Source organism: Ursus americanus, chromosome 4, assembly GCF_024610735.1.
Source record: "Ursus americanus isolate L20-20 chromosome 4, mUrsAme1.1.p, whole genome shotgun sequence".
Lineage (NCBI taxonomy): Eukaryota > Metazoa > Chordata > Mammalia > Carnivora > Ursidae > Ursus > Ursus americanus.
The window spans coordinates 44,388,865-44,404,899 of NC_142130.1; the positions used below are offsets into that span (position 1 = coordinate 44,388,865).

The window sequence follows — 16,035 nt, forward strand, 5'->3', positions numbered from 1 at the left end:
GAGACCTTCTGAAGCCCTGCATCCCTTCCCAGCACTTGGTATCATCAGTGTCTCTGTTATTTTCAGTGTTCGCCATTCTAATAGGTGTAAATAAGAGAACCACAGACCCACAAGCATTACTTAGGCTAAGCCACCAAATGGCGACTTAACAGCTAACTAACTGCAGTTTCAATCTCCTCCAGAAATATGTCTTAACTGGTGAGACCAGAATTTTCTGATCAACTTCAGTGATCACATGGGTCTTCTCCATCCCCAAAAGGAAGAAGAGGTAATCCACCTCATAAGACCCGCTGTCTATTGTCCCTCTGAGAGAAAGTGACTTTGACTGGAACAATTCTTTCTTTTCTTTTGCTAATAACTTTCCTGCCCTACCCTGCTACAAAAACCTTTCATTTTGTACAGCTTCTCAGAGCATCTCTCTACTTGCTGAATGGGATGCTGCCATGTCAAGAATCTCTTCTAAAGCCAATTAACTCTTCAAATTTGTTTGATTGAGCTGGGTTTTTTTTTTTAGCAAAAGTGCGTAAAAGTATTGCGTTGTGGTTCGATTTACATTTCCCTAATGACTATGGTGTTGACCGTTTTTCGTGTATGCATTTGCCATCTGTGTATTTGCTCTGGTGAAATGTCTGTTCAAATATTTTGGCCATTTTGTTACTGGCTGTTTGTCTTAGTGAGTTTTGAGAGTTCTTTCTATATTCTGGATAAAATCTTTTTATCAGATATATGTTTTGTTAATAATTTCTATTGGTCATTGGGTTGACTTAACTTGTTTTAACCTTTTCTTGTTTTAAAAAAAAAAAATCCCCCCTCTGACTTTTCCAAGGCTACAAAGTGGCTTAATACATTTAGGAAATCTGAAGTGAAAAACTCCCATGGCCTGTCTGTAATTGCAGATGGGGCTTCCCCAGAAGCTCAACGCTCTCCTTGACCAATGGCTCCTGGTTAAGGCCAGTAGCCTGGAGTTGGGAAGGAAAAGTTTTCCTCTATTCTGGCTGGCCTAAGAATTAAATTGACATGACACAAATTAACAGGAGGAAAACAAAAGCTTGATAACATGTATACCTCCTGTATGTAAGGAAGAGACTCATGGAAACTGAGCAACTCCCCCAAAGGGCTGAAGCCATCACCCTAAATACCATCTTCAATCAAAGACAAAAGAAGTTGGTGGGGATGGAGGGTCTGTTGTAGGAGGAAAAATCACAGTAAACAAGGGCCATGCTGTTATGCGGATTGACTTGCCTTGTGCATTAGTAAGGGCTTCTGGGGACTTAGAGCTCCCTCTTCCTGATACCCTCACACACGGAGCTTTCCCTTGTCAATGTACAAGTCTCTTACAGTAGAGTAATTGTTACTTGATTTTCAGAGCTTGTTTTATAGCTGAAGTTTCTTTAAAGAAACCAACTTAAAATAATCAAAACACCAAAGAGGCATATCTCAGGGTGGTGAAATTTGCTCCTCTTTACGGGCTCTGACATTTTAGGAAGTTGTGTGTGCGTGCACCTCAGACTCTCCTCCCCCTGGGGTCCTCCTCCAGCCGCAGGGAGGTACTCTTCTCCTTTCAGCTCTCGGCACAACACCGGTGGCCAGAACGACGACGCACAGTAAGTCAGGAGCTGCCCCGTTAGAGCACCAGGCTGGCTGAGGGGAAGTCACCAGGAGAACTGAGAGAATGGGGAACTCTCTGCTGAGGGAGAACAGGTGAGTCCAGACTCCCCAGGGGAAAGCGGGGCGATGGGACAGAGCAATGCCGCCAGAAAGAGAAAAAGAGTAAAAGGGGTCTTTGGGCAAGGGGAGGGAACTGGTTAAGAACTGAAAAAAAACTAAGTGCCTACTGAAGGTCCGACACTAAGTTCAACTCCTTATGAGGGTGCCCTTCTCCCCAGAATCGGAGTGAGCCAACAGCTGGTGAAGAACCCCTAAAAGGCAAAAGGACTTTATCAGGGGAGGTCAATGCAGTAAACCATGACTTAAGAAATGGAACAACTTTCTGAGGGCTGGTGGGGGGTGGGGGCAGCAGGGATGGTCTCCTGAGTTCTTAATGCCTGCAAGGAGCTCAAAGGCGCCACTACTCTTTTAATTACTATTTTAGTTCAAAATAGTTAGCAGCTTCTACCCACAGTGAGGCCTCATCCGGTGCACATTCCCTGCAATGGGTAAGCAGAGGTCATTAAAATCGGTCAAGAATTTGGCTTACTTTTTCTAGACCTCAGTTTCCTAATTTTAAGAGGAAATAATAATACAATACCCACCTTGGAAGTTTTAGTGGGTGTGATGCTCTCCCAGTGCCTTACACACAGTAAGGTTCAATAATACTAAGATATTTGGGGGACCATCATCTTCATTAACATCAAAGCAGTCATTGTAAAAATTAGTTCCACCCAAAACAATCCCTAGTGAGGTGGTCTAGGGAGAATGGACTCACGGGGACAGGGAGAAGGGAGGATTTTAAGAATTATGTTTGGCATCTCAAGTCTGGGTTCCTGCCCCTGGGAGCTAAGACACGGACTCGAAATGCCACCTGCCAAAAGGAGGCTTGGTGAACCCATGGGATGTGTCCTGCCCCTCCCTGAAACCCAGTGTTTTCTGAAACTCCTCCCTGGTTCCTCACAGGCCTCGAGCTCTCTGCAGCCCGGGCGTGTGATCAGCTTATAAATCCCTATTCCCAAATCCGTGTGTGAGTTCCTCAAACATAGAGACTCTTTCTTAGTCATGCTTGAATTCCCGGTTCCTGGCATCATTTCTGACAAATAGTGGGCACCCAAAAAGAGTGTAATGGATGATTGGAAACATGAAGAAATTACTGCCCTGAGAAGAAAAATAAAACAAAATACAGATATAACGTGACTAAGAAAGTCATGATTGATGTGACATTTGTAGTTTGGTTTTCTTTTTTAGAATTTTGGTGTGGGGGTGAAGGACTAGGACATAAATACATGTTAGTTGTAGAAACATTGAAAAATGCATAAAGGATAAAGAAAATACAACGGTAGATCACAGTTATAACTGTTGACAACATTAGATACATTGTCCTTATTTTAGTGTCTGTATTTATCAGTCATTTGTATTTCTCCCTCTGTGACGAGCCCGTACTGCCTTTTGCCCATTTTTTGTTTTGGATTTTGGTCCTACTTTGTTTTACTGATAGTATAAGCTATTCGTACTTTGAAGAAATTAGCCCTTTCTCATATTACAAAAAATATTTTTTCTAGTCTGTATATCTTGTGCTGTGCAAATTTTTTATGTTTTGCTTACTATTACTTAAACATAACTGAATTAAATCTAGAAAGCTCTTAGGTTTCTACCAATTTATGCTTGAAATTCTTTCCCCATCTTAAGGTAAGATGCATCCACAGTATCATTTTTCTGTTTTATTGCTTTACATGTAGCCCCATACATTCACTATATGGTGTCACATATGCATACACACACACGCACGCACACACACGCGCACGCACACACACGCACACACGCGCGCACGCACACACACGCACGCGCACGCACGCATGCACGCACATATATATATTTTTTCCAAATAGTTCATCAGTTGGCTCAGCATCTTCATTTCCATGCTGATTTAAAATGTCTCCCTTGTATAATTTTCAAAGGCTTTTATTTCCTGGGATCTGATTTTCAATTTCACCCTTACCTCCTATTTAGCATCCAGTCAGCACACCCCCCCCATGGTTCTCCAGATCAGATTCCTTACAAAAGCCACGGAGAGCCCCCTCCCCCCACTCCCTGAGCAGAGTGGCACCTAGTCCTTTATGAGGGGAGCTCAGAATCTTACTGATTGATGGTCCTCAGACAAGTCACCTAACATTTTTTACCTGTTTTCTCATTGATAAAAAATAGAATCATAACATCTACCTCAGGGATTTATTCTAAAATTAAATGAAATATAACATATAAAATGTATGTGTTATATACATTTAGTAAGTGGAGTGTGCGTGTCGGTGTGTGTGTGGAGAGAGGTTGAGAGAAAGTAATAAGCATATAGTAAGTAGTATTTAATTATGTTTTAAAGATTTTATTTATTTATTTATTTTGATAGAGACAGACAGACGAGAGCACAAGTAGGCAGAGCTGCAGGCAGAGGGGGAGGAGAAGCAGGCTCCCCGCCGAGCAGAGAGCCTGAGCGGGGCTCGATCCTGGGACCCTGGGATCATAACGTAAGCCAAAGGCAGATGTCCAACCAATTGAGCCACCCAGGCTTCCCAGTAGTATTTAATTTTTAGTTTCTTTTTCTGTATATTCTCAAATCTTTTTCTGTATATTCTCAAATTTTTCCTACAAGTGGAAAAAAGGTTGTGCAGAAACCCAACCCACACAAGGAACAAATCTATCTTGTTTATTTAATCCTTTCTTCTCCTCTTACCCCATGTTCTCTGCCTTGGTGCCGTGAAAGATGGTGACTTACGTGAGACAGGCCAGTGCCCTTCCCCATCCCTGCGCACCATCCCGAAGACCGCCGCCAAGCGGATAGGCCTCTCCATACACTGACATTCTCATGGTCCTCATGAGCAATCCCAGCCATGTGTGAACAAATGATTTAGGACAGGCTGTGTGTGGGGGTTGGTTGGAGAACGTCGGGGGGGGTGGGGGGAGCTGTTGCCATGGCAACAGAGGACTGGTCAGATGAAAGGTGGCCATGTATGTTAAAGAGATGCTCTGAGGGAACAGGTGGAAGCCAATGTGATGCTGGGGTTATGGTGGAAATGACAAAAGTTGGAAAACTTGGGGATTGAGGAGGGACGCCTGGAAAGGAAGAACTTAGCTCATACCTGATATGTTGGGTTTTAGGTGCCAGCAGAACACTCAAGAAATAACCTGGACTCTGAAAAATCAAAGCTTTGAACACAGAACGTCCAGGTGAGAACAAATCCAACAAACCTTCTCCCAGCCTTTGTCCCCGAAGAGTAAAGTCTGTCGGGTCCCGGACTTCACGTTCTCCACAATGGAGCACCTGCTTCGCCCAGCAGCAGTTGTAATCATAGTCAATCTGAAGACGAGACAAAAGACAAAAACACTTCGAACCTTTGGACAGGAGATGTGCCATTTTGCTAGGAGCCTAGGGTAACCTCTAGCAACTAGAAAAAGGACCGCTATTTCCTGCTGCCTCTGTTTATTTAGCTCAAGTACCTTTGTGCTCAAGCCCCATCCTGACCTTTCCGTTTTAAACCCTTAAGTTCCTGTTTCTGAGGGGACCACACCTCCCACATCATCATGATTGTTGAAAGGTTTGTGGAGAGAGACACTTGCAATTACCCGGATGCTGTTAGCCATGACTTCCTCAATAATCCTTTCTGACCAGCTCCATTGAGTGCCAGGGAATCACTAAAATATGGAACTAGGGTCTCAGGGTCCAAGAATTCCAAAGAGTGGCAAAGCCAGTTGTTCTTTGGCCTGTAGAATTATCTGCCCTTTCCCCATGGTTTCAGGAGATGCTCTTTAAAGAATATCAATTAAATTAAAAAGCAACCACTGAGCCAAAGCTTGTGTTAGGAGCTGGGGACCCAAAGATCCCCCAAAAGGGTACGTGTCTTCAGTGTAAGCTAAGGATCATGTATTGGGGGGCTATCCCTGGACATGTGTTAAAGCATACAGTCCAAATCATGAAACAGACCAGAAGTGTCATGAGCATTATAACAAGGGAGAGGCTGGGTGGACTGGGGGGCCAAGGAAGCTTTGCATAAGAGACGGGAACCTGGAATTGCCTGCACAGAGCCCGGCGTCCCAGGGATGCATCTGGTCTCGCGCAGAAACCACCCCAAACCAAAATACCCAAGTTGAAATGCAAGAATACATCACAGAAAAATTGAGTGGGGTCAATAACCAGTTTGAAAACAGCTTTTGCCCATATTTATCTTCATTTGACCCTTACAACTCCATGAGGTAAGCGGTGGAAGCATCCTCATTTTACAACGGAGAAACTGTGGGTCAAGTTCTCCAGAGATCCTGGTCCAGTCAGTAACTCAAAATTGGCTTTTTTTCATCACCCAAATCTTCTCAGGAAACCCGGTGTCTTAGCACTGGCGAGGTTCAGTGGTTTCCTTCTGGTGTTTCTTCAGCCACAGAAACAGGAGATAGAAACCATGGCTGAAAATAGCATGAAGAGGAGCCATGCCTTTCAGCCCCCAAACCCTGAGGGTGCAGGGACCCCCGGTAGTCATCAGAACACCGTGCCACGCGGGTGCCCACAGCCTCTGCTCCAGCGCCCTTTGCAAGGGAACTCCCTGGGAAGCTCACCTCGGGTGATATTTCTGGGTGGTCCTCTACAGATGCTTTTACATAGTGTTCCTGGGACATGCAGGGCTTTCACCTTCATCTACGCAGGTAGTTGGCTATGACTCAAGTTCAGAAAGATGCCCAGCATGACACTTAGACGTCAGCCTGGATGTCTAACTGCAGAAAGATCCCGAGCCTTTCTGCCTACCATGAAAGAGATCCCAAGTCCTGTTAATTTACCCGTCCCTTGGGTCAAGGAGGCAGATTGCATGACCCGAGCCAGTTAGAGTTGCTCTGTTCTTGGCTACTTGTTCGTTTATCAAATATTTACTGAAAATAAATTTACCAGACACTCTGGCACCTGCTGGTGATCTCTGCCTCGATGAACAAAATAAATCTATATGCAAATGAACTGTTAAATCACAAATTTCAACCAAGGAAATGTGAAGATCTACTTGTCTTTACGAAGTGATTCACGAATCCTCAGCGCCCCATCTAGCAGGTAGAGAGGCTCTTGTAGGAGTTACACAAACCGGAAGGTTTTTATAGAAGGAGGGTGGGGACAAGAAAGTTATTAGCAGAAGAAAAGGATTATTCCAGGCGAGGCCACTTCCTAAGGGGAAAAGCAAGGAGTCTTATCATGCAGATCATCTCACCTAGGCGCAGGTGACAGACTCAGTGGCGCAGATGGGAGAATTCCTGGCTGACGGCTGAAGACGACATTGCTGAAGGAGGTCGAAACTGCAATTCAATTATGTTTTAAGCTTGGGAACTCAGTCCAAGTGACACCATTTTGAGCTGTTTTGGGTTTTTTTCAAACCAACAATTACAATGTGGTGTACAATTATAATATGGTATAAATAGGAGAAATTCAGAATGCAGTAGAATTCGCTATAAATATTGTCTAACCCGTACCAGAAAGAAATTTCTCAAATCTCCACACACTTAGACTGCGATTCCCTGGAGATGACTCTTGTGTGTCCTTCGTCACAGGAGGCCAAGTAAATCATTGAAATCTGGGATGAGCAAGCTATTCTAGGTGACTTGGACACATCTATCATGCTACGATGACTCCTTCCTCCCAGGACCTTAACTGACCCTTTGGAAATGGGAGGACGATTGCTTATCAACAGGAGGAAGTTCCTTCCCGGATTAGGGTTGATAAGCATCGTCTTCCTATTTCCAAAGGGGCAGTTAATGTCCTGGGAGGAAGGAATCAATCTAGCATGATCGAAGTGTCCAAGTCCTCTAGAATGAATCCTGACTTTGGGGTTGGGGGGAGAAAAAAAGGTTATTCACAGAACTGGCAAAAGGAAGGGAGTCACCCTAATAAAGCTGCAGAAACCAACATCGTGCTTTGTGTCGTCTCTCGTCTCTCGTTTGTCTTAGATGCTGGGACCGCTACGTTGCCGCAGGGTGTTTCTGCCTTCCGTGGTGAGTGGAGAATTGTTTTCAAAAGTTCTTTCCCTGAGTGCGGTTTCAATGTGGTATTTACTGTAAATCACCTGTAACTGCCCACCGTCTGTGGTCACAGGGGAAGCCTGTGACTCCCCAGACCCAGTCATCTGAGAGCCAGGCAGGGAAGTGACAATTCGAGCCTGATGAGAAACAGGAACCACCGTCTTGCTGGGGCTCCTCGAAACGGAAAGGCTCAGAAGCAAGGATGAAAGTGGCTACAATGGAGAGAAAGACCCCTTCCTCAGCCTGCGGTTGCCACACTCCATGTAGAGGGGCAGATGTTTCCGTCCCTTGCACAGGGAGCTCACAGCCGGGGTGATCCTACCAGTCCTCTGCCACCCTGGGAACGCGTTGAGAGTGAAAGACATGCTAAAAATAGTTCAGGGTCCCTGGTGACTGATACAGACATTAACTAGACTCCCTAAGCAAAGCGGGACGTGTGGTCATGCTGCTTGGTGCCCATGTCACCGTCTCCTGAGATGATAATGAGCTTCCAGTGTATTTAGACCTTGTTCCTCTGGGGGACTCGTCTCTAGGAAGTAGCTACCCCTGTGCTCACATGCGCCGTGTTTGCTTGCTTGCTTGGAGATCAGAGATCATGCTTGGGGTTGGAATTGGAAATAACCTTGGCTCCTTATGTCACATGATATAAAAGAAATTGACATTTTGTTAGAAAAAAATATCCCCCAAATAGTTACAGATGACATCACCATAGTTCTGCATTTATAAATCAATTCCACCTCAACCCATAGAAAAGAGAGGAGGGAGGAGAGAGAGACACACACACCAAGGTGGAGATTTCTACCTGGTCTTATCTTTCATGTTTCCTTTTATCTATCTTCTTTTTCCTCGAAGCTAAAGGAGGTATAACTTTAACAAACGAAAGAATTAAAGATAAGATTTCAGAGTCCAGTGTCATTTCCTTTGAGAGTTTCTGAATATTGAAACCACCAATTTTCCTTCCTTTTCTTTTTTCAGGAAAAAAGTATGCATTCGTAAAGCAAAGCCAGATTCCTCAATGGAGAGTAAGTCTTTGTTTTCTCATCTTTCCTACTTTGGCTAGACTTACATTTCCACACCGCCCCTTCTCTGTGCTTCCCAAGCTGCTTGGGAGCCTTCCAGGGCAGTACTTATGCGCGGATCTGTGTCATTCGTCCAGTCGCTTGTGTCTCTCTCCTCAAGACTGTGAGCTCATCCAAGTGGGAACTGACTACAGATCTCCGCATCTTCCCTGAGGTCTGGAGGTCAGAGGGGAGAATTGGGAACAATATCTGGAAAGGTGGAGGGACCAAGCGCCAGTGAGGGGGCCAGTGAGGGGTACAGAGAGCAATGAGGAGAGGCAGGGCATTGTGGGCAAGCTTAGGATTGGAGATTTTGTCTTGAGAACCACAGCACTATTGAGAGGCTTTAAACCAGGGGCCAGTATGATGCCCTTTACATGAAAGGACTTTACCTGGGTTGCTCTGCAGAGAACACATGGGACTAGCGCGTGGCACGAGCAGAGGCTGGAAGATCGCTTAGGGGATGAGGCAATGATCTCTGGAGACAGAAGAGCGCTGCTACTAAGGAGAAGGAATTCAAGAAGGAGAGGAAGGTGAATAGCATCACATGTGAGAAAGAGAGGAAGGAATTATAGGCCTGAGGTCAGGCCACTGCATTTTTAAAGAGGAAAAGTGATGGAGTTTTGCCTCTGCCTTCCTGGGTTTAAAGAGTGCGTCCTAATTCATTTGCTCCAAGTCTTGCAAACTAGCTCTGTAAAGTGCATGAGTGAATAATAGAGCCCTCCCACCCCTAACGTCACCCAGGGGAATCATGGGTCCCAGGAAACCCCAATGTCCCACAGAGGAAAATATGGTGGAAATAAGACCTCTAATGCTAAAACTTCCAGCCATTCCTTTGTAGTGATAATCAGGGACGTCCTAGATGGCCGGGGGGGGGGGGGGTAGGGACATGTGATACTCTGGGATGTCCGTAATATAATAAACAAGGTGGCCTGCGGGGGTACACCCACCACCTGCGCAGGAGGGCATCCCGTGGCTTCCATGTGAAAGCTCACGTTGGCTTATTGAGTTGGGGTGTTTGCAAGGGGGGTAGCGAGTGTGTCCTTTGCCTCTTTGCTGAGTGGCCAGAGCCAGTTGGCTTTAAATAAACTGGCTTTTGAAAAAATTGGCCTGATTTTGTGTGTATCTACTAGCAAATTCAGGAACGGGAATGCTCAATTTAAGAATTTCCTTCCGTCAAGCTTTTCCTGAGCACCAGCCCCCCACTACTATCATCCCCTGTTGCCTGCAGTAGACATGACAGTCCTCCTTTGCACTGTGGATCCTCGGGAGTCTTTGTCTGCCTCTGTGCTAGCCTGTGAGCCTCTTGAGGACAGGAACTGTTTCTGATTTTTGTCTCCACAGTGCCTGGTACAGGGTAGGTATGAAATGAATTTTGTATGAGGGAGGGAGGGGCTGGGGAATGGAGCGAAGTGTGGTTTCCTTTCCAAAACTCCCATCAGCCTCTCGGTCTGAACACAGCTCTGCTTTCTTTAGATGGCCCCATCACTCCCCAGGGGTGTGTCGCAGGTCAACATAGCCTGATGGGCTATTGTTGGGCTCTGTGATTGCTTATATCCCAATGTCCACCCTCCCCCAGCCCCCACCCCCCACACACTCCCCATCCTTTCTTCTCAAATCTCCATTTCAATGACTTGAAATTGATTGTATTTTCTTTCTCCAGATAAAGGAATGTCATCTGCTCCCATACAGGTAATGCAAACATGTCTGAGCCTTTTTCCGGAGATGCCAGTGGCAATGCAGATACCCCAGAGGGCAGAAGTTGGCCTCCAAGACACCTTCAAACCTTGCTATGAAAGAAAGACTGTAGATGCCAGTGCTTGTTAGCCCAGGGCCCTGTATGGGGCCTGGTGGCAGCAACAGCCCCCGCCTCTATTGTACATCCTACCGGAAGGGGCTAACACATACGGAGCCCTTTGTTGATGCCAGGCAGTGTGCTGAGAGCTTCGCCTGTAGTGTCTGATGTCACTATTATAGCGACCCTACAAGACTGGCACTATTATTTCACCTGCTGTACAAATGAGAAAACTGAGAGATTAACTGACAGTCTCCCCAAGCTGACAAGAAGTCAAGGGCGTGATTCAAAACCAAGCCTCAGTCTGAGACCCAAGCTTTCCCTCTTGTACTTTGCTGCTTTGCTTTTTATCTCCTGAGATTCCACCGACCAGAAGGTTCTCTTGAGTGGTTTACCTTTTTAATAATGCAAAAATTTCTAGAATGAGTGGTTAAATATCATAAGCAGTCAAGTTAAGGTGACCTCAGATTGTTCTCTTATATAAGAATGGGCTGCCCTCAGGGCTTGAGACTTGGGAATTACATGGATAGTCAGGGGTCACTCTGGAACACAGGGCAGAGAGGAAATGCCTTCATAGGCTGAATACTCCGGGTGGCTTGAGCTCTCTGGATGCTTGGGCTAAGGGTTGGGGTCGGAGCAGCCATTTAGGAAAAACAGCCAAGAGATGGAGGGGAGATGGGCCTAGAAGACATTTTGCCCAGGGTTGGGTCTGTGTTGAGCCTGGAGTATATAAAGGGAATGGTGAGAGGCCCACTCTTGATAAGGTTCTTCTTTCACCAACAGGACAATGTTGACCAGAGCTCCTCAGAGGATCTCTGCTACACCCTCATTAATCACGGCGTCCCCGGGAGAAGGCCATCAGAGATCTCCAGTGAGGGGTGCTATGAGAATGTTTCCCCTAAGACCGAGACACCCAGGAAGTCCTTGGGAGAAACCGAGACTTCATATGCACTCCTCCAGGTGCCTTCCTCCCCAAGGCATTTTTCTTCCCCAGAAGAGGAGTATGAACTTGTCATGCCTCAGAGAATCTCCTTCCACCCCCTGCAGCAGCCACACCTACCTCTGCTACCTTTGGAGACTCAGGTTACCTACTTATAATGAAATAGTTGGACCAGCACTTGTCTAATACCAGTAAATAAAAACTGGGGGTTCAAGGCTCTGGTTGAAGCAGGCGTGAGGTCCAGAGCTCTTCAGGCTTATCCCTTCTCCACACGCACAGCAGTCCTTACTACAGGGGTCTCCACAGAATCTGGTTTGCCAACCACAGGGCCTCTTAGATCCAGCTCAATATTCATCATCCAAAGACCAACCACCTATCCTGAACACCACTCTTTGGGAATGGAGTAGCCATCTTTGATTCCAAATGGCTTTGGAAATGGGTCACTTTGCTCAGTGGCGTGAGGAGCTGCTTGGTCCCCTACAGCTATGACCATCACAAAGGGTCTGCTCCTCTGTCCAGGTTCTTCTCATAAAATGTCCACATAACTGTCTTCTGGAGTCACAGGGTAGTTTTACCCATCGTACTAAGTGGGCTCAGGGGAGTCCACTCATTCCACACGTTTGAAGGCCCAACCCCTCACTCAGAGCCTTCTGGGCAGGAACCTGTGTGCTCCTCTCACCCCATGCCCCTTAGCCACGTCCTTTGACCCACTGACCCTCCTGCCTTTGTTAGTTATATGGGTTGAATGAGTAAGTTCTACGTCAGGTTTTTACATAATTTTTAATATAATTTTAATTCATATTTTCTTACCATCATATTTCTCCTAGAAATCTTACCAAGGAAATCATAGCATTAGATAATGACAGAGTAGAAAGACCTATGAAGACACTCTAACCCCATTATCCTTTTTGCTCAGAGGAGTAGCACAATATACATTGGAAGTTAGTGACACAACTTTATCCAGAGCCTGATTTCCCGGCTTCCAACTCAGCACTCTTCCGACATACTACATAGAAGAGCCTCTACTCAGCTGTGTGGTGTATGCGGGATGAACTAATAGGTCATGTATAAAATATGAAAAAAAATGTCCATGTGGGAAAAATAACACCCCCACCCCCCTACACACATTCCCCTTCTCTAATGAGCCTTTCTATGTAGGTTCTGGTTATTTTTCCTGATTTTTTCTTCATTGTTCCTAGAATTCCATCCATCCCCTAAAACAGGGGTCAGCAAACTGTGACCCACAAGCCAAATCGGACCTACTGTCTTTTTTTTTTTCTATAAAGAAAATGTTACTGGAACCCAGGCATGCTTAATCATTTATGCTGTATGCATGTTCACACTGTCAATGGCTGCTCAGCCACAGAAGAGTTGAGTAGCTGTGACACACATTGAAGGTCCTGCAAAGCCAAAAATATTTTTTTTGCCTTTTTCAGAAAAAAAAAATTGTAAACCCCAGGCCTAAATGATGATACTTGTAGATAAACTTAACAGAAATGTGTTCGGTTGTTGTAACTCGTAAGACCTGGTACCAATAAACTGGCATGAAAATATTAAACCACAAATGATATGAGTGAGACCAAGAATAATTAGCAAATTAGACTATTTCTATATTCACACCTGTGTTCTCTACTTCCTGTTTTATTTAACCCATGGCCATTGTCCTAATTTTAGGGATGTTAAAATAGCAGATGTTTGTTGACAAAGTAGTAGATAACATTATGTGTCTAATTACTGTTTTGCCCCCCAAAGTAACTAAAGTTAAATAACTGTTATTTAAAATGTGCTGAATGCCAGTGAGGAGAAATCCAGTGACATGAGGTTGGACGTGTCAACACACGTTTGCTGAGACTTCAGGCAGTCGGTGGTCTTCAGCTAAGAGCCAATCCCATCTGGGTATCTTGTGCTCTGCTAACTTCCTATTTTCAGCCATGGAACCCTAAGGAACACTCACCTTGACCCCTGGGCAGGATTCACTTAGGGGAAAGAGTGTGGACACTAAAGTCAGATAATCAGTGATTCAAATCCTGGTTCTATCCCTTCCTCCCTCTGTGACCTTGAGCATGTAACCTGAAGATTCGGCTTTATCACCCGTAAACGGAAGGGTTGCATCTAATGTATGTAATTCATTTACTGCAGACCTTGAGTAAATGATATGAAAGAGCAAAGAGGAACAAAACCCTTCACGATGTGTGGTGAAAAACCTGCGTTCACAGGCTTGATGACCAGGTCACCCAGTGAGCTTCCAGTGGGTTAGAAATGGAGTCGCTGGGTTTTATACTGGAATTTGTCGTCTGGACATCGGACCATTGCTGAAGTTGACTGGTTTAAATATTTTTAGGACGAGTTATATCAGTTTGAGTCTTACCCTGTGGAAGTATTGCTTGTCCCAAATAGTATTTGCCTATATTAAGTACAAACGCTTAGCCAAAGAAACTTGTTCTCAGAATGAAATTCAGAGGGATGATGGAAGGGAATGATCTTTGAGCGGGAGAGCCCTTTGGGAGTGCTTTGTCTGCATATGATGCTATCCTGTGTTCCAGAGGTTTTGGGATTTTGATGAAAGCTATGTAACCCTCTCCACAGAAAATGCACATTCACACACACTCACACACACAATATTTTATATGATTTCAAGCGGTTGGGGATGCCACCCGTCAGTGAAAGAATTCCTGTGTTCTCGATAAGAGACGGAGGCTGAGGGTTTACACTGCTCCCTCTGATCACAGGCAGCGTGAGGAAACGCCCCGCCCCCACGCTCCCTGACACCTGTACGCGGCCAGTCCACAGACGCACATTGTATGCGGCAACTGCAGGCCTTGTGGTTTCCGTTTTAGGTTCATAGTAGCATCTATAAATAATCCTTCAGCCTGTGAGTAAATTCTTATTCAGAACAGAAGAGAGGTACAAGAAAAGGGCAAAGCTAGGTCAGGACAATCTACCGTTGATAACAAATAAATTCAAATGCTGACATATTTAGGACCACCTTGGATGACAGGTGCTTCGAATATTCTCAGGAATGGAAGGAAGGCCGCAGGTAGAACAGGACAGATGAGTCCCCAGGATACCACAGGAGCCTTCAGACAAAAAGAGATTCCGTGGACATGTGCCTGACTCTGGCCTTTCTCCAGCCAGCCTCATGCGTTCAGAGGCAATTTGAAAGGGTCTGGATCTGAGCACACCTCAGTCCTGCCAACTGTTAAATGGGCCAGTGTAAGTTCTTCCCACTTTCCTACGGAGGGCGCTTTTGCAAGGCCCTCGGGGCAGCCCTGGGTGGTCATTATCATCCCAGAGAGCCTTCTACAGTCTGACGATGACATCTCTTAATTCATCCTTTCTCCTCTCACCACCGGTGCTCTTTGTGGATTCAGTCAAGCCTGAGCTGAATGTGACCCTAGGGTGCCTGCCAAAGTCGGAGGCCATTGACGGTATGAGGTTGCCTAGTGGGCTGGACATGGCTCCCCAAGACTGCGGAACTCTGGGCTCATCCCTTCACCTCTCCAGACCTCAGTTTCCGAAGTATAAGATGAGGGGACTGTCTGTGGACCCCACTGTCAGCCACGCAGGAACAGCATGAAAGACCATACTGTAAGGCAATGAAACCATAATGGGAGCAGGGCAGGGAAGACTTACAGAGACTTCTCTCATGTTTCCCAGCACTGATGAGACTCTGAACGTGGCAGGGATCCATGCAGAGCCCACCACCAAAAAGGGAAAAGAGGGGCGCCTGGATGGCACAGTTGGTTAAGCATCCGACTCTGATATCAGCTCAGGTCTTGATCTCACGGTTCTAAGATCGAGCCCCGCATTGGGCCCCATGATGGGCAGAGAGCCTACTTTAAAAATAAAAATAAATGAACGAACGAATGAGAAAAGAAAGAACGTGAAGCTCATCCTCATCAGACACAAACATGTGAAAGGAAAGCAAATCCTTTTATTCCAATCCCACCCCGGCTTCAGGTTCGGCTGTGTCGTCCTTCCTAGGCAGGGCCTTCTCCCGTTAAACGACACTGACCGCTCTCTGCTCTGACTACCCACAACCCCACAGTCCGTCTCTCTGCTCACGCCAGGCTGTTTTTTCCTGCTGGTTCCTATCTGGTCTGTGTAGAGCCTCATTGCCTAATGAGACCAGCAGCTTTTCTAATTATTGTCCTCTTCTTTGCCAATATCTCCTGGACTCTTCTGCAAAACACATCATTAAAACGATCTACAGAGCCAAGTTAAATTGAAAGATAGAAAGGAAGTGGACGCATGGACAAATTTTTGCTGGGGATGGGAGAAGGGGCACACCCCACTACTCTGTACCCTTTCTGTGCATCTAAGGGACTTCCAGAAAAGACCAGCGTCTCTTCTCAAATCCTCCAGCGAGGTCACAGATAGCTGGTGAGACCTTAGTATGCAGCAGGCATTACGCTCATCGTGATGATGTGTGACGACCAAGAAATTTATCTCCTATAGCAGAACAGTGTATATGTGAGTGTCCTTTTTTGCAGACACCCCAAAATACTTTATTCACAAAGTTGAGCTCTTCCCGCACCACGAAGCCAGTCAAA

The 16,035-nt window shown here is 45.7% G+C and overlaps 1 protein-coding gene across 1 annotated transcript; it reads left to right on the forward strand.

Moving 5' to 3' along the window:
* The first annotated feature begins 1,560 nt into the window (after window positions 1-1,560).
* GCSAM (germinal center associated signaling and motility) lies at window positions 1,561-13,047 on the forward strand. Its single transcript, XM_045785217.2, has 6 exons — window positions 1,561-1,701; window positions 4,804-4,872; window positions 7,618-7,662; window positions 8,665-8,711; window positions 10,411-10,439; window positions 11,326-13,047. Exons 1-6 carry the CDS (start codon window positions 1,673-1,675, stop codon window positions 11,638-11,640), a joined length of 534 nt encoding a protein of 177 aa, XP_045641173.1. The 5' UTR covers window positions 1,561-1,672; the 3' UTR covers window positions 11,641-13,047.
* The last annotated feature ends 2,988 nt before the right edge of the window (window positions 13,048-16,035 follow it).